Source organism: Athene noctua, chromosome 2 (genome assembly GCF_965140245.1).
Source record: "Athene noctua chromosome 2, bAthNoc1.hap1.1, whole genome shotgun sequence".
In the NCBI taxonomy this organism is placed as follows: domain Eukaryota; kingdom Metazoa; phylum Chordata; class Aves; order Strigiformes; family Strigidae; genus Athene; species Athene noctua.
This window is the reverse complement of record NC_134038.1, coordinates 38,197,833-38,225,806: the sequence shown is the minus strand read 5'-3', so window position 1 is coordinate 38,225,806 and position 27,974 is coordinate 38,197,833. Positions and strand designations below refer to the sequence as shown.

At 39.6% G+C, this 27,974-nt stretch overlaps 1 protein-coding gene across 1 annotated transcript in view; it reads right to left on the bottom strand.

Moving 5' to 3' along the window:
* Positions 1-19,534: 19,534 nt before the first annotated feature.
* CPA6 (carboxypeptidase A6) overlaps positions 19,535-27,974 on the bottom strand; it is a 36,177-nt gene continuing 27,737 nt past the window's right edge. The window contains exons 7-9 of the mRNA XM_074898863.1: positions 27,126-27,328; positions 21,362-21,446; positions 19,535-19,722 (exon numbers count right to left, since the gene is read on the bottom strand). Of these exons, the coding sequence (XP_074754964.1) occupies positions 19,535-19,722; positions 21,362-21,446; positions 27,126-27,328 (476 nt within the window). The remainder of the gene's footprint in view (positions 19,723-21,361; positions 21,447-27,125; positions 27,329-27,974) is intronic.

Here is a 27,974-nt window from a genome sequence, read left to right as displayed (position 1 = left end):
AATAATTGCACCTTCATTATAACTCAGCTGTGATTTTTGTGTTTTGTTATTTTATTAAATTGTTACACATTTTTGTAAAATTGTTGGGTTTTTTGCTTGCGTTCTTTTGCCTTTTCCCTCCTGGAGTGGCGAAGGGTAATTTTCTCACCCTTGGTTCAGGGCCAAGAAAAGTTCTGGCTGACTAGCTAACTGGTAAGCAGCAAAAACACAGAAGGGCAGGTTTTTGCCCTCAGAGGTAGTACAATAGTATGTAAAACTAGATTATGGCATTAGCCGAAGCCAGGTAAAAATTAATTTGGAAATGAAAGGACTGATTTTCTAGATGTAGCTTTCAGCCAGAGTGGGACAAGCAGAGGTGGTTGTGGCAACCAGGCACCATCTCTGACCTCGGAGGATGGAGAGCCAGCACACAGGAGGGAGGTTATCCCCAGCAAACCTTTCCTGTTTGCTCTCTATTCCTCTGGTCCTGCTGCATCAGTCAGGACAACAACCTTCCAAAGAAGATAATCCTGATCCACCCCTTGTGGAGAATTTGAGAGAGCCTGCCCAGGCCATCCCGTCACCATGCTGAGGCCTCACAAGCAGCTTTGCATCCTGTACTGAAGAGTTTATTTGAGCACATCTGTTTCTCTTTCTACAATGGAGTGGCTGTAACTGCATTAGTAAAGGTACTATGATCCCAGGCCCCCCTAATGAAGAGGCAGCTAATGCTGCACAGTATCAATTTAACAAGATTCCCAAATGAAAAATTACATGTGCCAAACTGACTTGTGCCTTATAGGTATCTATATTTGGACTTTTTAAGGAATACCCTGGTACAGGTAATTCCACTAAAGCTATAGGTGAATGCCAGGCCTGACTGTTAGAGCAAAACTCGTATGTTGCTGAAGTGACATGATCTGCATCAGGGTTTTTTCTAGTCACTGTCAGAACCTGCAGGCCATTACCCAGCTGATAATACTGAAAATACTAAGAGGGTAGACCTCAGTTTAGCCTTATAACAGCTTTGTGTGAGAGTTAGAAATCACATCACAGAGCACATTGATCCCTGAAAAACACAAGGGTTTTTTAATTATTCAGGTTGGGTTGGTTTATTCAAAAGACTGTGTCTTCAGCACAATTACTAAGCATAATTGAATTGTTTCTAGTCATTTATTTGGGGAAAATCCCTTTGCCTGTTGGTTATATCTGAATTTTTTTTTATACACAGGTGCAAGTTCAGATTCTGATGTCAAAATTACTTTGGCCTTTCAGAGCTGCCCACTAGTGACGATATGGCAGGAGTAAGAATTTCCATAGAGATCTTGTTGGTAGTTTTGCACAAACCACCCGAGTCCAAATTTCCTTAGCCAAGTCAGAGCTTGCAAGTGTTATTTAGCAAATGGAGTTTGCTATTGATTTTCACAGTCCATTTGGCAGAAATAGACTTGCAATTGCAGTATTATGAAGACAGTGGGTATCTGTATGTAAAGAGCACTGAGGACTGCAGTTACCTGTTCATATTAATTTCTATTTTGATACGCTGTACACAAGATTATTTTACATGTACAGTATGTTTTAGTTGAGGATATAGAATTGCTGCTGAAACATCAAGCTACTGGAGGAAAAAAAACATCAAAAAGACACTTAGTTCCATGTCTTTCGTTCCTGCTCTAATATGAATAGATTAAATTTATTGTTTTGTTTTGTTCTTTTCATGTGGTTTGAATCTTCAGTTTCAAACAACTGCTGCTCCGCTCACTCAATCCATAGCTTGGCACAGCTGGTGCTCTACATCTACATGCTAGTCACAAGGCAACCCCTGCCTAAACCCCACAACAGTGTAGAGCCTGTATGTTATCGAAGGACTGCTGCTGAAATTGTACGGGAAGATTATTGTAAATCATCTGTCCAGCAGGTTGACATCCAATTTCCTTCCAAGAGCTGAGCCAATAAGGATGGATATCACAGGGGAACTATGATGTAAGCACTGTAGATAAAAAGACGGTCAGTGCCCTCCTTTAGAGCCAAGATATGAGTGGTTGTCAGCTTGTGTGCTGGGTCCCAGTGCTTTGAATAGAGCTAGTTGTTTTGACAGCTTTATTTAATAGGGTAGCCATGTATTAATAAAACGTTTGGTCAATTACGAAGAATTTTATGGACTTTGAGGAAGCATTTTGAGGCAGACTTTGTTGCAGAGACTACAGACCATAAAGGACATGTTCAGCTCTTTTCTGATTAAAAGAAAAGCTAGGGTTTTATCTCTATTGAAAGGAGAATAAGAAAACTCAGAAGGAAGGGTGAAGATTTAAAATATTTGTCTTACATGGGTTCCCAACTAGGAATTCCAACATAGAATCATGGAATCATTTAGGATGGAAAAGACTCTTACTAGATTATTAAGTCCAACCTAACACCACCAAGTCCACCACTAAACCATGTCCCTAAGCACCACATACCTCCAGGGATGGTGACTCAACCACTTTCCTGGGAAACCAACCTGTTCCAATGTTTGATAACCCTTTCAGTGAAGAAACTTTTCCTAGTATCCAGTCTAATCCTCCCCTGGCACAACTTGAGGCCATTCCCTCTTGTCCTATTGCTTGTTACTTGGGAGAGGAGACTGACACCCACCTTGCTACAACCTCCTTTCAGGTAGCTGTCGAGGGCGATGAGGTCTCCCCTCAGCCTCCTTTTCTCCAGACTAAACAACCCCAGTTCCCTCAGCCACCCTCTCCTTGTAAGACTTGTGCTCTAGACCCTTCACCAGCTTCGTTGCCCTTCTTTGGACGTGCTCCAGCACCTCCATGTCTTTCTTGTAATGAGAGGCCCAAAACTGAACACAGTATTCACCAGTGCTGAGTACAAGGGGACAGTCATTTCCCTAGTCCTGCTGGGCACACTGTTTCTGGTACAAGCCAGGATGTCACTGGCCTTCTTGGCCACCTGGGCACACTGCTGGCTCATACTCAGCTGGCTGACAACCAACAGCCCCAGGTCCTTTTTCACCAGGCAGCTTTCCAGCCACCCTTCCCCAAACCTGTAGCATTGCATGGGGTTGTTGTGACACAAGTGCAGGACCTGGCACTCAGCCTTGTTGAATCTCATATTATACAATTGACCTCGGCCCATCAGTCCAGCCTGTCCAGATCCCTCTGTAGAGCCTTCCTACCCTCAAACAGATCAACACTCCCACCCAACTTGGTGTTGTCTGCAAACTTACTGAGGGTACACTCGATCCCCTTGTCGAGATTGTTAATAAAATAGAACTGGCCCCAATACTGAGCCCTGGGGAGCAGATAGTGTGATCCAACAGCACTGCCTTGCAAAGAATTCCAAAATGCTTGTTAGATAACAGTGATTCCAATGTCTGCATTGTTTTGGTTTCAGCATGCAGATTTCTGCTTTACTGGTAACTGGCATCAGTCAATGGCTGACCCAAGGACTGTCATCCTCGTAGCTGCAGTCATCCCTATTTGGTTGCTGGTAAAGTCCTGAAGATGTGAAAAAGGACTGATAATTTTTTTTCTGCTCAGACCTCTAAGTCTGCAGGCAACATGTATGAAATATTATAGTTGTGCTATCTAACCTGAAAAATGTTTTCTGACAAACCTAAAAGAAACGCGTTGGTTATATGTGCTAAAGCACAAGAGCATCAGTGCTTTCTTCCTGGAGCCTTTACGTTTAAGCATAGCACAAGAGAAAAAATGTATTTGAGAAACACCCCAAAAATTGTTGTCCAGTACTTTATTTACAAATTAATTGGAGTATTCCAAGAGTCATTTATATTGTTTCATATATTTAAAATATTTTCAGTGAGCATTAGATACTTGTTTAGTAAAAAATAGTGGAGAACTTTCTATGTGAGAGGGAACAATTAGCACCTGCTTCTGATGGTTTTATGTACAACAATTGTATGTAGTGCTTGTTTGAAAATGCTGAGAAGCTAGGACTTCTGAGCCTTTGTGTCTAATGGACAGTAAAAGGTGATAGTAAAAGTGCAGTTTCATGCTTGGAACAAGCTGATGATCTATGGCTGTACAGCCTCTCAAACGGAACGCTTTCACCTGTATGAGCTCACTCCCTCTCATGTTGGTGCAGTTGTGCAACTTTGCAGTGAGTCAGTTCAGCTCAGTGGTCCAGCCAAAAATCAGCCTTACAAGAAAGTCAGTTTTCAGTGGGATCAGTGAATTGATCAGACTTACCTGCATATTCATTAATCCTTACATGAGAAAGGGAGTGGGGAAATGTGGTCAGGGGTGATGAGAAGGGCTGGTCTACTGCTCATGGTGGCACTGTCTTCTTAAATCATCTTAATGAGCTTTGAAACAGCACAGTAATAGTTAGACTGTGATCAATTTAAGCTAGAATAAGACAGAACTGCCACTAAAAGAAACAATCCTTCTTCCTGCTCCTACCTATATGTTTCTGGCTTCCTTGGTCAGCATAAGCATTTGCATTGTTGTGAATTATGTGCTGAATTATACTCAGAATTGAATTAGATTGAAATTAAACTGACAAGAAACAGAGGATTTTATTCCAGATATATTCCATACCCTGATTCATCAGGCAACCTCACAAATGTTTGTGTTAGCTCAAGGGAAGGGATAGCACAAGGACAGGAACAAGAAAATGGGCAAGAAGAGGGCAGGCTTGCATTTTTTGGCAACAGTACCAGTGTATGCCAAATTAAACTACCACTTTTAATATAAATTTTCTTCAGTATTTCCACTGTGCAAGAGACCACTCAGGCCTGTCTCTCTATGTGACCCCATGTATAGGATGGATGGGTCAATACATAGGACCAGTGTATTAATGCCAGCGTATATGATCCTTTAATTGTGGTGGCTCACTTGTTGGCACCTTCTTTAGCTGCCATATAGTACTTTTCATTTGCTCCTGATTTGTTTTCATGTACCAGATGCAGATAATCAGTGCATAATGGATCAGGGTCCAGATGGATCTGGCAGATGGGAACCTGGAACAGGAGAGAAGCTGTGATTCTGTTCTGCAACTGCAGACACCTTGGTGAAGTTTCCAAGTCTCTTACTGAATGTATTAGACTTAACAGGTCTGCTGGTGGTGCTTGGTCATGAAATACTGAGGTCCAAAGAAGGCATTTCTCTCTGTCCCCTTGTGGAGTGCTAGGCCTGCCACCCTTGTAAAGTGAAGCATAATTCAAAATACCCACTTTATCCATTATGCAAAGGATCGTAATCTGTCAACCAAACTCCAAGAGATACACTCACTTATAAATGTACTTAAATATTTTTAAGAGGATGTCTGGATAAATTCAGGAGCTGAAATTAAGAGTTCATAGTTTGTTTATAGGGTCAGTAGTCTAAGAGGTTGAAACAGGCTGCAGTATATCCACTGCTGGACTGAAAGAACAAAAAGCAAATGTTTATTAGCACGGGGAATATTAATTGATAGATAATTCCTATGTTGCTTCCAAACATTTGTAGAAAAGTGTATGACACCCTAGAGTGACCAATAATGAAATAAACATCCATCATGCTGAGGAGGCTCTTGCAAGGTGACAAATATATTCCTTAAAGCTAAAAAGCACAGGCTCTTGCTGTATTGAAATAATTCTTCATACTACAGCTAAGTGAGGATGCATACTCCTAGTAGAGTGTGATATTTGTCAATTTGGAACAGCTGCAGGAAAAATGTCAGATAGCAGTGAAGAAAAAAATCCCACTTCTTGTGGCTGATAGGATACAGTTTTGAATTGTGGCTGGAAATCGTGGAGGATATCAAATGTTCTCAGCTGCAGCTTGTGTTAATGCGCTGGAATGCTATCCCTTTTTTGCTAGGAATTCTGTGAGAATACCTTTTCTTCTAGCCTACCTATAGGAGTTTTCAACAACTTCCTTTTTCAGCATTTTTCTCCCCCTAATAGACAAATAATTCAGTTCCCAGCTTCCATGGCACCTCAGCATACCACTCCCTAATACTGTGAATGAAGAAGGAATACGAGTATGTGTCTTAAAGACAGAAGGAAATAAAATTTTTTTAAAATTGGTTGAGGTTTTTTTTGAAGTTTCTTCACTAGTTTTTCAGACTTGAGGACCTGATTAGGGATATATCAGCCTGAGAAGGTGATTTTCTGAGACACCCTGTTTGAGAAAAGATAGTGTTTCTTTTGGGGGAACATAGAAATGAATAGCACATCTTGACCCTGAACCAGGAACCTACTATACAGTTATTGCTGTATGTGAGGATATACAAATGCATAAGTAAATCCAAGCCTGTGTGATACCTTCAAAATGGCAAGTATTTCTGTCTCTGAATACCAAGAATGCAAAGTTTTGGCAATTTCCTGAGCGCCTTGCACTGCAAAACAAGACGTGTGGAGGATATATGGTAAAGGTAGCAATAAGATCCATTGATTCATTGCTTCTCCTAGCCAACTCCAGCAGATAAAATTGCTAAGGAACTGTTACTGGATTTAAAGGAGAAACTGTTGAAGTGAGGGAGCCACAACATGATCATCCTCTTTCTTGGGAGTTGCTATCCTTACCGTTACAGCTTTCCTAGATTACTCTGTGGGTGTGAGCCTTGTTAATTGGTGATCTCCTCAAACATCTATAATAGGAAGGACTACTGTAGTGTGTGGTTATCCTGAATTCTTAACTCCAGTTTCAGTTTACAACATGCGAATATTCTGACTTACAACAAATTAGAAAAGAAACAAATTTACTGAAAATTATGACTCTCCTACCTTTAAATGCCAGCTTCACACTCCTGCAGGTCTTTGTAACTGATGTGACATGACGAGTGTAATGCATGCTGAGTTGTCTTACAGACTAGTCATTAAATAGCCTGGATATTGGGAGCATGAAGCATTAGTTTTAACCTAATTTTTACATGCTGAATGACTCTCTTGCCCTTGATCTGAGGTGAATTCAGCATATCGCTTTAGAACATGTACATTTTCAAAGGTTTATGCAGATCACTTTCAGTAAGCTGATAACAACAAAAGAAGGGTTGAAAATGAGTAGGAACTGAGAAAAGTTGAATGGAATTCAGCTGGAGAAAAATATCCCTTTAATCTGTGGGTAGGGTAAGTCAAATGAATAACAAGGATAGTTTCCAAGTATTTTAATATCTGTGTTGAAAAGCTTAGACAAGGAGGTCATAAAAGTCACATGAATTAAGGTAGGAAGCTATGAGACCGGTGCAATAACCACTTTGAACTGCCATGAAGTGATCTTTGAATCTGCCTGATTGTTTCCTCCAGCAACTGCAGTGGGTTATTTCCTGTCAAAAATGCAATAACTGATAATTCAGCATATACATTATAAACTGGACTTTGTGGCAGGAATAAAAGATTTTGAATATGAATAACTAGAAGGATAAAATTGAATGGGAGTTATGGATATTCTTGCCTAGAACACCGACATTAGAGAAGTACTGTAGTGATTCATTCTACTATGCCAATTAACTCACTAAGTATTTACTAGATGTGTATTAATTCACATATCTTTACAAGCCATTTTTAAATACCTGTGACAGTTTTGATTAGACTTCAGAGATGTTTTTAGTTTCAAGTCAAATGTCAGATCTGATGTGCAATCTACATCATTAAAAACTGGACTGGCTGGTTCACAGCTTATACAATGGACCGTTTCTCATGACATTCAAAGCTGCTGCTGTCAGGGTTCAGATCCAGGCAGGCCTGGAGTGTTGAGTTTTGATATCTGAAAGTGTGTATTGTGTGCTCTTTCTTGCTAAAAGCTTTATAATTTTAGATCTCCTCATACAGGAGTAGGGACAGTGGCTATCAGAAATTGTTGCTGTGCCACTGGTGGGACTGTTGAGGTGCAATTTATAATTGTTTGTAGCTGAGAAGGTCAGACAAAAAAATGTCGTTTGTCTGGTAAAAATCTCATTTGTTACAGTTACAGTTGTGAGACTTGCAGCAGAGAATTCTACAGGGCCACGTTCCTCCGAATCTATAGAGACATTGCTGATTTTTGTGACTGCTTCTCTTCTCAATTCCTGACAAATGTGAAGTAAATTGTGCATACCAGTGCTGCAACCCTTGCTTAAACACAGGGTCTGTAAAGAGGAGGCTTTTTGCAGGGCCCTTATAATAGATACATAGTGATACGAGTCAACAATAATGATAATTTTTATGGTGTTTTATGCATGCTTGGACCAAACTTGCTGCCTTGGCTAGCACTGGGCTTGGAATAAAAGCTTACTTGCATGAATTTATTAGCAGGTTATGGCAGTGGAGCTTGAACTGGTCTGCTTGTGTATGCATGGGACGGAGATCACACCTCTGGATAGCCACAGGTGTTGTCCTTAAAATGCTCACCTGACAAACCACTTCTGTTCATTACTTTGTTCTTCCTTAACATTTATCGGATTAATCTCGTCAGCACATTGGTTTTCCTCTACTCACCATTTTAGAACAGAAATAATATGTGGGATATTATTGCACACAAATGGCATGAACACAGATGTAAAAAGGGAACAATATGGTACGTTTTTTCAAAACAAGGTGTGCTGGCAGTAAACTCTGTCACATGGATGAGGTCAACCCAAATCTGGATACTTAGAAACCAGAACACTCAGAATGGGAAACTGGAATTTCTGCCTTTTTTGGTGCAGCAGTGCATACGGCACCTGGAAGATAGCGTCTTCAGTCTTCAGGCATAATAGTCCATGGAGAAGTATGTAAAGGAGGGTAGACAATTGTGCATAATTTTCAAATACTAATTTGAGGTATTTATGTCATAAAATGTGAGACTCCACCAGAACTTTCCCCAAGCTTGTGGAGGTTTTAATTCATGGTTTCACTTATTTTCATTATACTGCTGGATCAAAGATAGAAGGTTAAAATCCAAATGGACTTTAAATTCACAATCTACCATATAAGAATGAGGTTGTGTCCTTCGAAATAGGTGTGAACCCTCTATGGAAGCTGACTGTGCTCTGTTTTACATATTTGAGAGGTAACAGTGATGTCTTATAACCAGGCTTTATGTGTTTGTGCACGTTTGGTAAATGTGGTCACTGTGTGAAATATAATATTAAAACATTCTGGTGTATCTGCAAACCTAAATGTTGTTGCACTAATTACAAACATTAATTTATTTAAAAAAAAAAAAAAAACAACACAGAAATCTGTCATCACAATTTCTTTGCATAAATTCTAAGGTTATTTTTTCTATGTCATTTACTAGAAAGCATTTCGTTCACTCATACAATTCTAATAAATGTTTTATCATGAAGCTATGGCTGCATTTTGTTTTTCTTGCTCATAAAAAGCTCAGAGTGGATTTTCTTTGTAATGAAGGTATTGGCTTTTACAAGAACAAGATCGTTTCTGCAGTGGGAGGCTGAAGAGGCTATAGCTTTGAGTATTTGTTTACTAGTCTCAATTACTGATCATTTGCATCAAACAAAGTTCTTATACATTCTTATAAAAAGAAGATAACATTTTCACTTTAAATTCAGGGGGTGCTTTAAACTCAGGAGCCTTTAAATATCATGTAATGCCTGCTAGAAACAGGAAAAATAGATTATTAACAGAGGAGACTGACTGCTTCAAGAGGCATCTCCTGTGGTTTCAGCAGGCAGCTGGCAGCCAGTCAGCTGCTGGGGTAAAATCCACAGGGTCTCACCATTTCTGGATTTTGCTCTTTTCAGTGACAGATTTGGAACTGCCCTATGATAGATTCTGAATACATTGCTTGATTATTCATGTACTGGTATGCTGCATGTCTTTGGTATTTTCTGTATGCTGTATGGTATCACTTGTTTAACTTGTAAAAAATCTGTCCGAGACAAAAGAAGAAAAAGAATGCACCAAGCAGCTAACTCAGAGAGCTAATTGTTATTGATGGGGACTCTTAGATTTTTGGCTCCCTCTCCAGCAAACTACAAGGACAAGAAATGAAATGTGAATGTAGTAACTGCAGGGATTAAAAGAGACAAGAATGGAGGGACAGGAGGGGAGGTTCATGGTCTACACCACTTGAAAGTTGCTGGGCTTCACTTGTGGTGGCTGAAGAAATTGGGTCTACCTGAATGATAGTTGAAGTTACATGGCAGAAATATGCCTAAAGAGTTTGCTGATTATGTGTACATTACTTTCTATACAACAAGTATTTAAAACTAAAATAAACATTTATTTTTTAGAAGGCTGTTTGTTCCCTGAATGTCCCATGTGCCATGGGCAGCCCTGAGAGAAAGGACTTAAGGCATATGAATTCAGCCAGAACTGATGTGTAAGCCTGGTTGATGTATTGGAAGTTAAATGATACGTCTCATCCTAGGGTAGAATTTGTCTTAATTAATTTTAACAGTTATAAAAGCCAAGACCTAGTCTAAGCTGTCATTTGGGCTTTTACTATGCAAAAAGACTAACATCTAAATGAGTAATTCATGCAGTACTGACGGTACCAAGTCTAAGATAAATGTGACCTGTCATCCTCTTCCACATCCTTTATTTTCCTCTATCGACTACAGAGGAAACCAAGTCAATTCAGTTTAGATTAAAAGCTTTCATATAGTTGAAGTCAGATGAGTTAAATCCCACCTTCAGATCAGGAGGACTGTGAAATTTTCCTCCCAGACAGGTGAAAGTTGAGGCCTGCCACCCCAGGGGATGAATACAGAAAAAAACAGAAGGTAAACTGCAGTACCAGTAAACCTGTAACTCTAACACCTCCTTGTTCCTTAGTACTCTGCATTACTATCCCCCAGGAGGAGGTACAAGGACTGCCTTGGTTTTTCCAGCCATGAAAGAATGAGAGGATTTACTGGGATATCTCAGAAATCTCAAGTATGCTTTTGGCTGTAGGATTTCTGCCAGTTGTTGTCAGTATGCTGAATAATAGTGAATGAGCTGTTAAAGATTTGGATCTTTTTCACAGTGGTGTATAGAACTGTCAGGAAACACCTAAGGCAAAGCACAGAGAGGTGGGTGATTAATGTGTGTGAGCCTTGACAGGTAATACTCTTTTGTATAACAAAGAAATTTGCAGAGTTTAAAGATCATAATTTATTTATTGGTCCTTTATTTAAAAGATATGTACTAGGCAAACAAACTGACTCTGGCTGTGTTAAAATAATTTCCCACACTGAATGTCAAGTAAAACGATACATATTCGATAGTGTTCCCTTCTACTGCAGCCTTGACTTCTGTACTCCAGTGAATTGGAACATAAAGTGTGGTTTAAATAGATACACATTGTCGAGATTTAGTGAAGCCTAGGAGAGCCTTACTTTGAAACATTCCTATAAAAGTCTCATCTCCTGGGTTGCAGTACTGATTTTTGCTTGGAATTTATTGCATTTCTTTGATTTCATATTGTATATTGGTGGTACTGCAACTTTATCCTTTTCAGCTATGGTATCAATCTATTCTTGAAAAGCTGTGTACTTATGAAATGCATTGCAATGCAGAAGAATAGAGAAAAATCATCGTATGACATTATGGATGTCTAATGAAAAGTGAAAGAAGAAACACACTTTTACCATGCAGTGGGATCAATATTTTGATTAATTTTATGACAAGTGAGGCTTTCCATAAAGGAACTAATCTTAACCCTCGTTGCTTTTTGGTCTCCAGTGTCTTGCAGCAGATACATGGCACTTTTTACACTTATACATGTTCCCTTGTGAAATTATGGCCGAATATAATGCAGACAACTTCTGCTACCTCCATATGGAATCTGCTGCTTTGCTTCTGCATACAGCAAATAACCCTCTGGTTTTGCTGTGTTAGGCTTTATCCACACATACAGCTGGAGAGGTAGAGATAAAGGTGCCAACTTGTTGGAGTGGGAAACACTGTAATCACCAGGGAAGGTAGAGAGCATTAATAGATACCTCTACCCCTTTGCTAATATCCACATACATTAAAAATTAATTATGTCACAGGGTTCCTGAATATTAATTAACATTGTCCCCATGGAAGTACTCCAAAGCCAGGTAATTTTTTAGGTGAGAAGAGTTTGACTGGGGGCTCTGATACCATCAGATGAACGGAGAAGTGATTCTCTTGATTTTAGTGTCCCTTTGGTCTTCTCTGCTTGTTACTTTTAGAAACAATCCCAGCAGTATCTGTTTACTTTACTTATTCAGGATTAAGATATTTTTATACTTCTCACAGTGTCATTCAACCTAAAATGATTAGTCTCTGCTTGTTTGCCAATTTTTTCCTAACTTTTGTTCTTCCAACTATTTGTTTAGTCACAGATAGTTGTTTGCTCTCCCAGTAGGCCATCTGACCCAGCAGTCCTCTAATTATTCAACACAGTAACATTATTCAACCTTATTTTCTTTCATCTTTTTTTAAGTATTGGTGCTTCAGTGATTTTATTCCTGGTGAAAAGTAAAAATGCCTTTTTATACTAGTCCACGTAATCTCTGCTGCTCTTGGGGCCTGGACTCTTTGGACTCTTTCCTCTACTCCATGTTAGACTTCTGTCCTTTGCCATTATTTTTAGTCCTGATACTGAGTGAAAATGGAAAACATGCTCCAAATGTTCCACCTTTGATCTGTGTGTTCAGAATTAAGAGTATGAAGATGGTACATACTGTACTTACTATGGTTTTGGATGAAACTTGTCATAAATAATTTGTCTTCTGGGATTATTTTTTCCCCCTCTATACATACAAACTATGTTCATTTCAGCAGCGTGGAAATCACTGGATTTGAAAAGGAATTTTTGAAGAAATCAGCTTTTTATGTGTCCTTCAATAGACACCTAAAGGGGGGGTGGGTGGGTATTCTTCCACATATTCAGGCTTTAACACTGATGGATTGTTTAAGATTCTTGCAGAGGCAAAAGAAAAGCAAGATGGTGATTCCAGCAATTTTAAATAACACTGTTTCTGATGGGCTGGGTGCCAGCAGATCTGCAGCCAGGCATGCCAGCAAAGGACCCCTTCTGCTGGTGCCATGCAGAGGAAGAGGAGCGTGAAATGAACAGGGACCTTCCTTTCTCTGTTAAAACTCTGATACAGACTTTAATTTTTTTTGAGAAGTGCTGTCCTGACAGCTGTGGAAACATGATGTTCCTACTCTCAACTCAAGAGGAGAGAGTTGTAGATGAGCTTCCCAACATTCATTAGCCAGTGTGCATCAAAACTGCTCTCCAGAGAGTAGCCCGTTCTTCAGACATACTTGCTGCAAGGTCTCTGCTGAGACATCTTCTGAAGGTTGCACTTATTATCTGCAGTGTTGGTAGGTGTGTGTTTGACAGGTAGTGGACTGCATCCACTAACTCCCGAACAGCCTTCAGTATGACAGCAACTTCAGATTATTTCTACCTCAGCTTCTCAGAAAAGGGACTTTATTTCTCAGAAGAGAAACCTCATTAAAATAATCACAACAGCTTTAATAGAACATCTTTGAAGTATATAATAAAGGTTTTGTGGTTTTTTTGTCTAAAATTATTGTCTTAAAAATGTATTCCTGCAAATGGGCTATTATATGGAAGAATTGCTCATGGGCTGAAGTAGTCCAAAAATCCTGGTGGCAGCTGGTATGGGCTTGTAGGCTTTCCAGTGCTCTCCTTAATGCTACCAGACTTTCCAGGAGCAGTCTCAGACACCCCTTTGGTCACTCTGGGCAATGGAACCTGACCTCTTAGCTCTGTATGGTGCAAGAGACAAAGGGCTTGGCCCATGATCTTGTAGGCAGTGTGTTAATGGTAGTAGCGGACAACCCACAGAAATATGCTGCAACAATCCCAGGAGGAGAACTTCTTGTGTTGGACTAGTGAAATAGTGTCAAGGGCTTTTAGGGGAAGTGGCCAAATGAGCTGAACTTGCGTGTGCTTACAGCAGGCAGAGGAGAGATGCTGAACACATGCTGCCTGCTATCAGCAGCCCTGTGATTGCCAAGAATTGCAGCTACACCATTACGTAAACCATCACACAGTACACATTGTGCAGACAGACATCTTGTTTGTGTGTGAATGGATCTGCGTAGGTATGTGGGGAAGTTCACACATTTTAACAGGTTCATGCTTTAAATTTAGTACCAAAAGTTAGGCTCTTTTATAGCCTGAAGTTGTCACTGACAGACAGTATTCACTTCTTTTTTGAAATGGAGGAAGAGAAATGGAGATGCATGCAGCATGATATAGCAAATTTATCCTGTTAGAGAAGGCTTAAGTACATTTTGTCTTTTTGACAGATTCTGTGCTAACAAGGCCAAAGAGTGGCTCAGGTTCTCCTATCACACTAAGAGGCATTTCACTCATTTAACCCTTAGAAAACTGTCTGGCTCACAGGAAAATAACAATACATCTTTCCAAACCATACTAAGCTCTGTGAATGTGATAATTTAATTCAAACAAAGTAATTAGTCTGCATAACTTAAAATATACCAAGTTGCTTTTTTTTTTTTTTTTTTTTTTTTTTAAGTAGCTATTTCTAGCTCATTAAGCACAGAAGAACCCTTTACACTCAGCTTTTTGACTGCACTCCTTCAATTCAGCCCCATCAACTCAGATTTTCTCAATGTGGAAACAAAGTGAAATGAAACAAGGGAAATGAAACAGTAACTAGATCAGTCATTTCTGCTCAGCTTTTCAGGTTGCTATACTGTTTTTTTCAGTTATGACATGCTAAAGATAATAAGCCACCTGAAAACTCTGGCTGTGATTTTAACAGATGCATTATTTTTAAGAAAATTGAAAAATCTGTTCTAAAATGAAACTTTCTCAGACTCTTCTGTGTGTTTATGTCTTCAGACCTAACTTGGTATTCTGCTCAGAAGTGGTAAAAATAAAAGGGTGCATTATTCGGTTAAAAAAAGAGACAGCCCTCCCAGGATTGAGCCAGAGGAATAGCCTAGCACATGGCAGTCAGCATGAAAGACTAAAACACCTGCTTGCAGTCGTACCACAATATTTATTTCAGAAGCAGTTATCCCTTATTTGAGATAAAGTATATGCTCCTACAGACCTAGGGGTTGATTAAAATATTTCATTGTTATGGGTATTCTGCAGCATGCCTTTTTCAGTAACACCAAGCAGTGCTAAGGTGGCTGGACTCTAAGAGCAGGCAGGATGGATGAAATATATTACCCCATGTCTTTATGGCAATAGATGGAATTTCTTTGTTGTAGGCAAAGTGCACTTTCTGCGTGGCTGGGGACAGTGGCAGATTTTTTTAATTAACATTTGAATCTATTATTTATGAGTGCATTCCCTGATGTCTAAATCCAAGGGCAAGACCTACCATGCTTGACTCGGGCTCTCAGGAGAGGACTCAAAAGGATTTGCAAGTGGAGAGAGCCGAGACTTTCTGCTTGACCGCTCCTGCCTGTCAGGCAAGGACAAGCATTCAGGGGCTAAAGAATCAGGCAAGGACAAGCATTCAGGGGCTAAAGAATTGCCTTGTTCGAAATGTCCTTGCCCCAAACATTTGCTAAGGACCATGTGTTAGCTCACTGCTCTGGAGTGACTCTAGCTATGCCAAATTTGCAGATATTAACAGAAGACCTTGTTAAGGCAGGCCCTTTTGACACCACATGCAGCCCAAGGCTGTGAATTTCCGACAAGCAGCTCACCCAGTGTGCATCATGCTTAAGGCAACAGGCAGGTTCAGCCAAGGACTGTGAAAATCACTCCAGAATTGTTCACCTTCCTCCAAGACAGACCCACCAACAGCATCAGTACTCTTGAGTTCATGGTGCTGACAGGGCTTGAAAACCTGTTGATGCAGTCAGCCAGAAGGCAGCTCTCTCCACACCCAGCTTTCCTCCTACACAGTGAAGGAGGAAGCGATTACAGCTGTTTGGTCCTTAATTTTTTATCCTGAATGAATATGAGAAATGGGCATATCTTAAGCATGCCTACATTTTCCATGAACAGAAGACTTTAAAATTTACAACTCAGAAAATATATTTTGTGAGGTGAGCATTTAAAAATGTTTTAAAAGAAGTACAGCTAATGTCATGGGGTTTATATTTTAAAAGTCTCTGTAATTTATTTGAATTTCTGTTCTCTTGTGCTGTTTTCTACAGCAGAGGGGTAGTTGTATTTCTATGCATCTGAGATGTTATTCTGGTGTTTTACCATCACTTAAGAACTGCATGAAAATGGTAGCATCTATCTTTTAGGTACAGAAGTCAAAACCATGAAGTCATTGTATGTAAGACTAACATTTTTTAAAAATAAATGTGACTGCTATATAACTGTGAAGTACAGAAGTGGTATAGTAGTTTTGCACAGCCAACAGAACATTCAAAGGGCTTGCAAAAATACTTACCACTCTACCCATGCCACAGAATATCTTATTCTTTGAGTGGTACCATTAAATTGAATGTAAACATAAAAAAGGAAGGGATTGTTTAACATGAATAAACTAGAATAGTTAAATAATAAGAACTTATTTTTGTTAGGAAATATAATGCTTTCTTCCCAACCTTAAGAATTAGGTGCGGTATTTTCAATAAAGTTGTTCTGCACGCTCCTTGGGTAGGCAGCACAGTAGGCCTTTTTGAAACAACTTCTGACAAACACATAGGGAGCTTCACCCATAATCGGTGCTCTTTCTTCAGGCTTTGCAACCAAAGTCAATACCTTTTTTGACCTCTAAAGGCCAATTTTTTATCAATTTATGAATGATGTTTCAAGGTAATTTGGGATAATTGTTTTGTTGTTGGGAAGGGTGACTCGAAGAGGCATAGGCCTGTTGCCTTCACGTTAATTAATCTCAGGGTTTTGCTTATAAAAAAAGAAAACCTGTCAAAAAAAGAACAGATGTTTGCAAAAGCTTGTCTGAGCACTTTGTCCAAATTACGGAAGTGGCTGTAATTATCTATAATCAATGGAAGTTGTAACTCCTGGATTTCACATAATCATTATATATGTGATTTTGACAACTGGGTTAATAACCAGTGTTTTGCTGTTTACATACTTTTTTGTTGTTGTTGTTGAATGATAAACTATACCTATGATCATAAAATAAATCCCTTTTTCTCAAAACCAGTTATCGATTCTGTTGTCCTGTAGGCAATAAAGACTGCTGAAGAGAAGTATAAAGGGAAGTAAGCAATTATGGAGATAAAAAAGAGCTGTTCTGAGAAGTAACATTTGTAAATCACAAAGGCTGTTGTTCCATATCCAAATAACTGATTTCCAGTAGTTCTTTCTTTAGGGTAAACTATTTAGAATCACTCTTGCTGATAAATTGTCTTACAAATTCTTCAGGAAATAGCGTTTGTTCTTTTCTAGTAACTGACTTTCTGATCAGCTTTAGTGACCCTGAAATTAAAGGGCTCAGGGACTGTTTACACTTATATTCAGCTCTGGGGCACTAAATTACCCTGCACAGGTCTCAAAGCTGAGTTCAGAGTTTTCAGTTGCACATAGTACATAGTATTCAGGCTGAGTCCATCCAGATACCAGGGTGCAGCTTTATTCATGTACTGGTTTTGATATCAAATACTTCTAAATGTCACAGCTTCATAGTTAAACTTGCAATTATTCCTGTCCAAGAAAGTGAACTAGATCAAGAACGTGAGATCCTTCTGGTAACTAAAAGAGGGGGTTTGGTTTTTTGTTTTCCTTTCTTACTCCAAGAGTTCAATTACTTTTCAGTACCAGTGGAGATGTGATGGTATGAAAATAAAGCTGAAATGTTTCATATGATGAACTGTTAGTCTATGTGCAGGAATCAAACCATTACATCTGAATCTGGTTTCTCCTGGCCCATACTTGGAAAGGTTTGTACTGTAGCAATTCAGATGTACATCTGGTTCATGCTGATCAGGCATCTCATGCCTTCTGTCCTTCACCTCAGTCTCTTATATCCTTGTAGTAGTTCAATCTTGTCACCTAAATCCAGAATAACTCACAATAACTGGTGCTACTTTGTCATTTGCACCACTATCAAGGCTGTTGGTCCAGAATCTGTGCATAACAAAAGACAGTTGTTGCTGTCTTCATAGTATTTTATGATTATGGCCATAAATAATTGGAAATGACTAGTGGATAGATACTTTGAGAGCTTCTGTCCCCTAGATCTTCATTATATCAGAATAGAAACTTGCATAACTCAAACAAGTCTAAAGGAATCAAATCTGAACAAGCTTTCAGAAAGCTTGTTTAAAATAAATACTTTTTATTAACAAAATGTTAAACAAATAGAATGCATTTCTGTCATGTTTTTCACTGATTGCCTTTTGCAGTCTGAAAACAATGGTATTCTTAATTAAATACCACGCTCCCTGGTCTCAGAAAGGTTGCCCATTTGCTAAATTCAAGTATTTAGAGACAATCCTTGGTGACAGTAAGTCAAACTGTCACATCCTTGAACTAAAGCTTTAACAATTAAATGAAATATGAAGAATACTTCAAAAACCTTTGATGATTTTATTAACAAATATGTTTTATTTAGCATGTTATGGCACAAGATTAAACTCAAAATTGATAAAGTAAAATATAGGCTTTTGCAGATATAGTAAGATCGAAAAAATAGTATTTTAAAAGTAGCAAAAATCCCTCAACAAGTTGTTATATTCTCTGTGCTTTCATTATAATTCTTTCAAACATGGTGCTTATACATTGTATTTCAGCTGTAAAGCTTCTGCTTTCACCTCCGACTCACTTAAGAATCTATTATGAATTCCTTTAAAACATGCAAAAAGTAACTTCCAAGAACTGCCACATAGCCACAGAGCTACAGAACTCACTGCAAGAACACCGATGAATAAAACCATCAGTTAACATCAGTTAATTACAGTTTAAGGCTAGATCCTCAGCTGGTGGACATGGGCATACTCTGACTACAGCAGAACCCAAATGCAGCAGTCGACTGCTGGCTTCCAAGTTTCAAGTCATGACAAGTTGCTTTGTCTTTCCATAAAGCAGAGTATTGTATATGTTAATAATATTTCATTATAATTCTTGCATATCTGTAGTAAAGTCACATTTTCAAAGGCAGTATGTTGATTTTGAGTCCATCCCAATATACACATTTGAAAATAGGTTTCTCTGAAAAGTTAATGGAAACTTTGGGTCAAATTCTTGCATTACATGAAAAAAAAAAAAAATCACGAAGGTGCATATACATATGTATGTATACATGCAGAAGGAAGCCACATTTCCACCTGCAGTGTGGCCAGCTGCACCTATATGCTATTTACTGGTATTGATATGGGCCTGTGTTGGGTCACAGAGTACATATACATGAATGTAAACTTTATCACTGGGTTCAAGAGACCCCACTAAGGGAATTCTTCCTATTAGGGAAACGAGTAAGGCCAGGGACAGTCTGGAAGTAGAGTTATGTGGACCTGCCCCACTGAAGTTGCAGAATCAAAGCTTTATTGCAAAAATAACAGACTATTTTACACCAAACTGGTAACTAAGTTAGTATATCAACTTTATGGACTTTTGTAGAGCAGATATTAAATGATTTTTCCATTTCCCACCAAGTAAATCTGGCAGAAACAATACCTTATTTCCCCTTAGCTTCTATAATTTTGAAGTGGCCAATCTCAGCACGGCAACTGAAAAGCATCAGCACTGAGAGCAAAAAGCTCACTTCTAGCTCCTAGAAATAGCTCTCAGTGACATTTCTTCAGCAGATGAAGAGTTATATTTTTAACTGCAAGCATGGTCTCTGTGCAGGTTGGTTTGATCAGTGTCTCAGGAAGTAAAAATCCAAAATGTCCCGTGTCACGCAGCTCAAACGCAAATGCATAGGGGATGCCATTTTTGTAGGCCCAGTCCATAGAGCTACCAGAACTTACATCTGAAAGAGGGAATTCAGAGAAAATTTTTAAAAATGTTAAATGCAGGTCATGTTGAAAGCACCAGAGAGTTCTTGTGACATTTTGTCTCTAGGATATACTTGCAACTCCAGCTATTCCTTGCCCTGAATCTGAACACCCTTCAGAGAAAGACATGGGCACCCCAGCACCTGGTGAAATGTGCGCAGCGCAATACGGATTAGACCCCATATTTTCTCAAGATAAAAATTAATACCTTTTTGTGTAATAACACTTTTTGTGTAAAGCAGAACTTTAATAAAAGAGAACACTTAGAATAAAGCCTCTAACTGTCTAAAGCCTCTAACTACACTCGTCTAAAGCTTTGCTTCTACAAAGATCTTGCAGCTGTACTGGAGCTCTGCATGCTCCTGCATTTAACTTGGGGTTTTTATTTGGCAATTCCTTTGAAGGGAGAAGGAGAAAATTGATAAAGTAATCTACATTCTCCTTTTCAAAGTGCTTTAAAAATTATTTTATCTTCATTTCTGTCTTGTTTTCTCACCCTTTCCTTACAGCATGAGAGCATTTGCATAGGTGGTGTCTAATATTAACAAACCTTCCCAAGGAAGTGTGCTTCTTATGCTTTCGTTATCTCCGTATGCTGATTACCCAAGACACTTATATTTATATAAATATCCATCTCTCATATGGCCTGCTGTCTTCTGCACAATTCTGGCATTAATTCACTCTGCTCTTCCTTTGACATAGTAACTGACTGTACTGTAATGAGCACAAGATGATGACCGTGTTGTGAGATGGAGGCCCACAATAAAGTGGAGCTTCAGACGAAACACAGCAATGCTAGAGGAGATGCAGGAGGTTACTTGTGAAAAATCTTGCTATTTGCTTAAGCTTCTCACTTTTTCAATGTCTGTTATCATAACTGAGAGCATTCAGGCCTCATAGTTTCAGTAAAAGAAAGTGTCTTGTTGAAACCTGTTGAACTTATTTTTCTCTTACCTGTCTATGTGGAGAGCTTGCCTGACAAATGTTGTTACATATTTAAAAGGCATCTTTTAAAGATATTTTGTTATAGGGAAAAATGCATTTGGAATCACTCTCTGAAAAATGGAAGATATCCAAATAAAGATATGTTGCTATCAGTTATCATCATCTAGACACAGAGACATTTGAAACCTAGCTTTTAGAGACATCACCCTAAATTTAGAATGAGCTTTATGAATAGGTGTATCTGTCACAATTGCACAGAAGGAGAGGCAAATTAATGGTGAAAAATTAAACCTAATTTGAATTATTTCCTCCCAAATATTTTATAACTTACTAGCGCATTTACAGCAACTGATAAAAGATATGCTTTTTAAGATCTTGGTTTATCTATCTTTTTTTAAAAAAAAATCTGGGTTTATATGTTCTGAACATGTTATTTGCTGGCCTTCGCCTCTCAAATGCATTACATTTTAATCTTTTATTGCATCAATTGAGTTAATCTTACTGCAATCAACTGACTGAATCAGTTACAAAACTTCACCTTCTGACTTCCTCACAATCCACAACTGGAACAAAGTTCACTTTAAAGAACCTTTTCTTCCTGTGTTACAATAAGGGTAGTTTCGTTCTTACTAGGTCAGAGTCATGAACATGTGCCAAAGGAAAACTTACACAAAGTGCTAGATGCAGGACCGTATCTGTATCTTATACCGTAGGCTGACTGAAGAGCGTTAACAGCATTATAGGCTGCTGATTCCTGTGTGTGGGAGAAAAACAAATACATAAATTAGGCTTTGAATTAAATACGGTAATGGGATTGGAACCTGAGCTATGGATCATTGACTTCTGGTGCAATGCTGTGTTCTGTGAGTCTGTGGCAGCTAATTTAAAATTATTTTATTTTTATTGACTTTTTTATTATCCCTAATTCCCTGAAAAAGTTGGTTAGGTATTTTTATGGCATAAAGAAGCTCACTGCACTGTGAATGATCAGCCATTAAGTGTTTGTAATTATATGTATATATACCAGTTTAGCAACACAACAAATTTAGGCTACATGTGAGAGCATGAGATGAAATAATCTCTTTTTTATGCAGTTTAAAAGCCATGCATGGATTTTCTGCTAATACCTGTGAATGCATTTCCCAGTCCAATAAACCTCATCTCTGCTGGGCTTGTGAAGGAGAAATGATCTCTTGGTGACACTCCACAGTGGTTCAGCGAACAGAGTGGGAAGAAGGAAAGAGGCAAACTCCACTCTGATGGAGAGGTGAATGTTCACTGCTGGTCTAACTTTCCCTGGGACCAGATGATGTAGGCTTGGAGAACTCTTTCCGCTATTACAGAGATGTGATTTCAGTATTGTATGGGGAAAATCAGCACCTACATTTCAACATCCATATGGATGCAGCCTGTTTAGGAGGTTCATGGCATCCTGTGAAACTGGGTGCAGAAGGCCTCAGATTCTGAGGGTCACATGTGGATAGTGCATCCAAACACAGAGAAAAGGACACACGTATTCAAAAGAAAAAGGAGTATTATGATCCCAAAGAAACGGATCCTGGAGAATGTAAATGAAGGCTGGCAATATGTAGGAAAACACAGAAGCACCTCCCTATAGAGAGCAGGAAATGAACATCTTTGGAGCTAGAAACTGCTGGACTTTGAGCCACTGAGTAAAGTTGCAATGGTTATTGTTTTATTTCTGTGAACGAAGAGCTGTAGGTTTCAGTTTATGCAAGTCTTCATGAACTTGGTCTTTACCTTGCTATTCATCAGGCACTAGATGAATGCACTGGGGAAGGATTACTCTATGCTTAACTTTCCATTTATAAGTTTTTCCTAACCTTCCACTTGTTTGCCATTGTCAGGAATCATGATTCTGGCTTAATGCTCAGCCTGATCCATGCAGGCATTCCTGCTGTGGATCTTTTTCCACCCGAGTAGAGAAATCAGAGAAAAGTGCTTTAAAATGTCATTCCACACAAAAAAAAAAAAAAAAAAAAAAAAAAAAAAAAAAAAATTATTTACTGGTCAGCAAGTAGGTCTGCAGAGAGTTTATTTTACACTGGAAACTGCTCTTAGCAAATGGAAGAGCACTTTTTTACTCCATTATAAAAATCCTTTAGGTACAACTAGATTTTTTGTTTGTTTCTCAGCACAGGGATATTTCTGGAGACTTGTCCCTTCTCTTCCTCTTGCCATCTCCACAAGAGAGTGTGAGGAGGCAGGGACTGCTGAAGTCAATGCTGATGAGAACTTCTGCTGGGCTGGGATGTGGTTGCCAGCAAGTGTGAGGGGTAACCTCTGACTCACCGTAACACCAAAGATGAGGAGGTGGAAGGGGGTCCAAGGAAGGGGGAAGTGCTGTTGCTTGGGACTCTTCCTCCTTTTACAGATGCCTCAACTTCTGTGAGTCATGACACCAAGAGCCATGATGGGGTTGGAGGTGTTGGACGCTGTGAGGGCAGCAGGGTGGCAGTGCGAGGCCAAGGCAGCGACAGTGGGGACTTGAAGGGCTCCCGGGAGTGGGGAGCCCCAGCTGCAGCCTGGGGTTGTTGTCTGGTGCTTGCACTGAAGCCGCTCAGTTGCTCAACAGAAATTTGGCAAGCAGCTATGCTTACCATCCCAGGGCTGTGGTGTGGAGCTGGGACAGCCTGACAACAGGCCTGACACCAAAGGACAGGGAGGCAGGGCTCAGCTGAGGGAGCTGAGACGCGTGGAAGGCAATGTCCGGGTAAATGCGCCATGGAAAGGAGAACAGAGCCGCAAAGAAGACTCCTTTGAACTATGCATTGTACAGCAATGAGACAACAGAACTAAGCCCTGTTGAAACCTTTCTGAAGAAACAGCTTGGCAGTGCCCATTTAAAACCAGCACAACAGTACTGGGTTATGTGCAGAGGCAGCAACCATCTGGAGGCCAGACTGGGAGTGACCCAAGTCCACGTCCACCACATGGGCAGGTATCCCTGGGCACTGTGATCTTGATGCTCTTAGCCTTGAGGGGTGCTACTTGCTTCCACTGCTGGAGTTATGTGCCCAAAGAAGAGGACAGTTCTAAACTGCATCATACTGTGCAGGTTGGATCCTGACTAAATCTGGTCAACCAGTCTCTGAACACCCTCAAAGAGCAAGCTTCATGTAAAGTTACCAGATTTTTAGAGAGACATACAGAAACTCAGTCATGCCATATAAGTTCACTGCAAACACTAAGGCAAATAAATGACTGTACAGGAAGAAAATGGATGAAAGTAGGTGAAATTTAAAACTCTAGAGATGGATGAATGTTTCTGCTGTTTTTTTCAATCTAAAAGTACGCTTTCACTTTAAGTATCTTAAAAGACCAGATTTCAGGAGAGTGTTAATAGGACAGTTGTGCCTAAATTAGAACAGAATATGCATAGTGTGATCAGTACACAGCTCTCCAGTTTCAAAGCAACTCTGAATAATTAAACACTTTAATCAAAATGGTAACTGACAGCTTACTAGAATGATACAACCCAGACAGAAACATCCTTTCTTTTGCTCAGGATTAATTTTGCCCCCCTGTTAGCACCACATGTTATTTATCTGCTACGCATGTAGAATCCTACAGTTGTCCACTGTACACAGTCCATCTAGATCAACAAAGCTTGTTCCACCAGCAGCAGGCAACAGAGTTCTGCTGCCTTCCAGCTCACTGTAATTTCCAAGAGAACTGGAGAATCTGAAACCTCAGCCTAAGTCACCATTTTAGACACTTCAAATATTAAAACTATTCATTTAGGAGCCATCAGGTGATGGAGTCTTTGGCTGCAGGCAAATATGAAAACAAATAAATAAGCAACAGTATTCCATTCATTTTCACTATGATCCCCATAATGAGCTTTCTAAATAACAGGAAATTACTTCAGCTTCTTATTCCAACCTCCCTGTTCTTTTTGACCCACAGCAATAAAAAGAAGTATAGAGTCCAAATACTGGCAAAATATTTAGAATTGGGATTTGGCTTCTGTTCATCCAGGGCTGTTGTCTAAACCAGTTTCTTTCTTTGTCCTTTTAGGTCTGTGCTCCACTCCCTCTGATGAGAAGCCTGATCAAAGTCTCACAAACCTGGGGAACACCTACTGCACATCAAAGACTGCATTCCTCTGGTCTAAAAGACAGAGTGTGTGTGCTGAGGGGCAGTTACTCCCTGTCTCAGAAGGACCTTAAAGATCATCTAGTTCCAACCCCCCCTGCCATGGGCAGGGACACCTTCCACTAGATCAGGTTGCTCAAAGCCCCATCCAACCTGGCCTTGAAATGGAAATAGCTCTTGAGCAACAAGAACAACATGTACTGAAAATTTACCGGTATGTGTGACTCCTATTTCTTACAATGCATTTCCTGACAGTGTCTGCTATTGACTTATGTTACTCTGGATATTTTCATCAGATACCCAATAATTATCTACTTGCAGAGGAGATGCTGATTCTTCCTAACACCATGTCTTTACCTTCTGTTGTGTTGTCCTTAAAAAATTATTCTTGCACCTGCTGGTCTTTAAAGGAATGAGATCCTATGGTTTTAAGTTCCCAGTCTATATTTTTTGGCAATAGTCACCAATTGACTTGGGGAGCTCATTTCTCTTTGCCACTCCCCAAAAGTGGGTGGAGAAGGTAAAATAAAGATTAATGGATTTATTCACAGTCAGTACAGGGCTGGGTGGTCAGTCCCCATAAGTCTCGTATTTTTAGTTTCTCTGGCTGTGTAGTTAACTTCCAATTTGCTCTGTTTTCCAGGAATGACATCAGACAGGGGAATTTTTAGTGTCTGCTGAAATTAAGTGTCTTAACAGAAATAAAACCAACAAAGAGAGTTTAGTTTGTGGAGTACTTACTGCTCAGCCTCCTGAGAGGGCAGCTGAGTGAAACTTCAGTGAAGCTTCAGGGGCTGACAACAGAATTTATTCTGCACAGGATAAATGTAAGGTGCAGTTAAGCTCCTTTGGAGTCAACTAGCTTAAACTAGTAAGTTAAAAGTTACTGCAACTTTCAAGGCCAAAAAGGGAGATACAGAATCACAGAATCAGCTACGTTGGAATGACCTTGAAGATCATCCAGTCCAACTGTTAATCTAGCACTGACAGTTCCCAACTACACCATATCCCTCAGCACTATGTTGACCCGATTCTTAAACACCTCCAGGGATGGGGACTCCACCACCTCCCTGGGCAGCCCATTCCAACGCCCAACAACCCGTTCTGTAAAGAAATGCTTCCTAATATCCAGTCTAAATCTTCCCTGGCACAACTTGAGGCCATTCCCTCTTGTCCTATTACTTGTTACTTGGTTAAAGAGGCTCATCCCCAGCTCTCTGCACCCTCCTTTCAGGGAGCTGTAGAGGGCGATGAGGTCTCCCCTCAGCCTCCTCTTCTCCAGACTAAACACCCCCAGTTCCCTCAGCCGCTCCTCGTACGACCTGTGCTCCAGACACTGCACCAGCTTTGTTGCCCTTCTCTGGACACGCTCGAGTCATTCAATGTCCTTTTTGCAGTGAGGGGCCCAAAACTGAACACAGGAATTGAGGTGCGGCCTCACCAGTGCTGAGTACAGGGGCAAGATCACTTCCCTGTCCATTACATGGACAATATAATTTTACTGGGAACTGAGGGTGAACGAGGCTTGCAACTAGTTGGTGCAATGTGTGTCTGTGTGAAGGAGCAAACAGAAAGTAAAGCTTAGCCATGTTTCCCCAAGAAAATATGCCATAGGGAGGGGTTTATGTATAGGAGGCTGGCTAAAAAAAGACCTCAGACTGTGAGCAGAGGGAATAGTTCTGTGTTTGGATAGGCATGGTATATGTGAAATGTACATATCTGTAAATCAATAGATTTGCATAAAAAAATATTCTTATTAATTTATTCTTCTACTAGACAAAAGCCCCTGGTGTGCATTAACTGCTTGTCTTAAAGGGTTAAAACTACTATGTCTGAGCATAGCAATTGAAGCTTTACTTTTGGTGAAATCTAAGAGATTTCTCCTCTAAGTGATAAACATAACCATTTCAATTTTATTTTGATCATAACATTGAAGATGATCTTCTTTGTGCTCCTTGTGTTTAAGTTCTGAGCATGAAGAGACAGAATTTTAGCTAGATACCAAAGGACTTAACTACATAATTCCCATTACAGCTAATTAAATAAAATGCTAATAACTATAATTAAAACCTAGGGATTTATCCTATGAAGTAATTTAAAAGGACTGATGGATGGAAGTCTCTATACCATTTTAATCAAATTACCGCTGACTCACTTTGAGTGAAGGTTATATAACCAGAAATGCAATTGCAAGCGGATGCAGAATAAATACCACTCAATATTAAGTATGTGCAAAGTATTGAAGAAACATGTCTCCTCTCAAAAAAAAAAATTATATAGGGAAGCATATTCTCCCAAGTTTTAATGTACTTACCACACAGTTAAAGTTTGGAATAGTTGCATATTTGTAAGAGTAAGGGTACAGCAGCATCTGTGCATATGCATGGAAGGACAGATAGGCTTTTATTTGTTTCCGATGTCTGCGGAGAAAATGAGCAACAGCTTTTACTTCAGGCTCAGACTCAGGGAAGGGACCACAGTAGGTGTCATCGCATGGATGAAATGAAGCACCTTCATCTAGAGATTGAAAGAGAAAGTTGATGGTGAATGATCACAGGGAATTTCCAAGGGTCAACTTCCGGCTCAGCCTCTGTGGGCCCCTGTGCAAAAGTGTGAAAAGCAATAAACAAATTGCCTTCTTCTGACTAACGGGCATGAGCCAGTGAGACCTCACTACAACAATCTGCTTGTTCATCTAGTCAACACACCAAGTTGCCATTTGGCCAATGACCTGCAGTTCTTCCCAGAGGACATATTTTTAACCCAACAGAAAAAGGGAGAGCCTGTCTTCATTGTGTTTTCTTCCCTGGCTTTCCACATGAGTGGCACATTTTATGATACCATTCCAGTATTAAAACTATTGAAGAGTCTTGGTCTATTTGAAATTAGAGAGCTATGTCTCTTTCACTAGTCACTGCCAAGATAAATCTAGCCTTTAGGAGCATTTTAACATACTAGCTACTACAGTGGTGGTTACAATGGCAGGTGGGTATCCTCAACAGGCATTATCTTAAGAGACTGGTTTAAAACATGAGTTTTTGACTACTGCCTATTTTTACTCTTGCAAACCTTATGGGAGAAAGATGACAAGCCACATGGGATGATTGCTCAGTTAGTTAAACAGAAATCATCTCAGTTTGCACAGGGCTTAATTTTCCTTCAA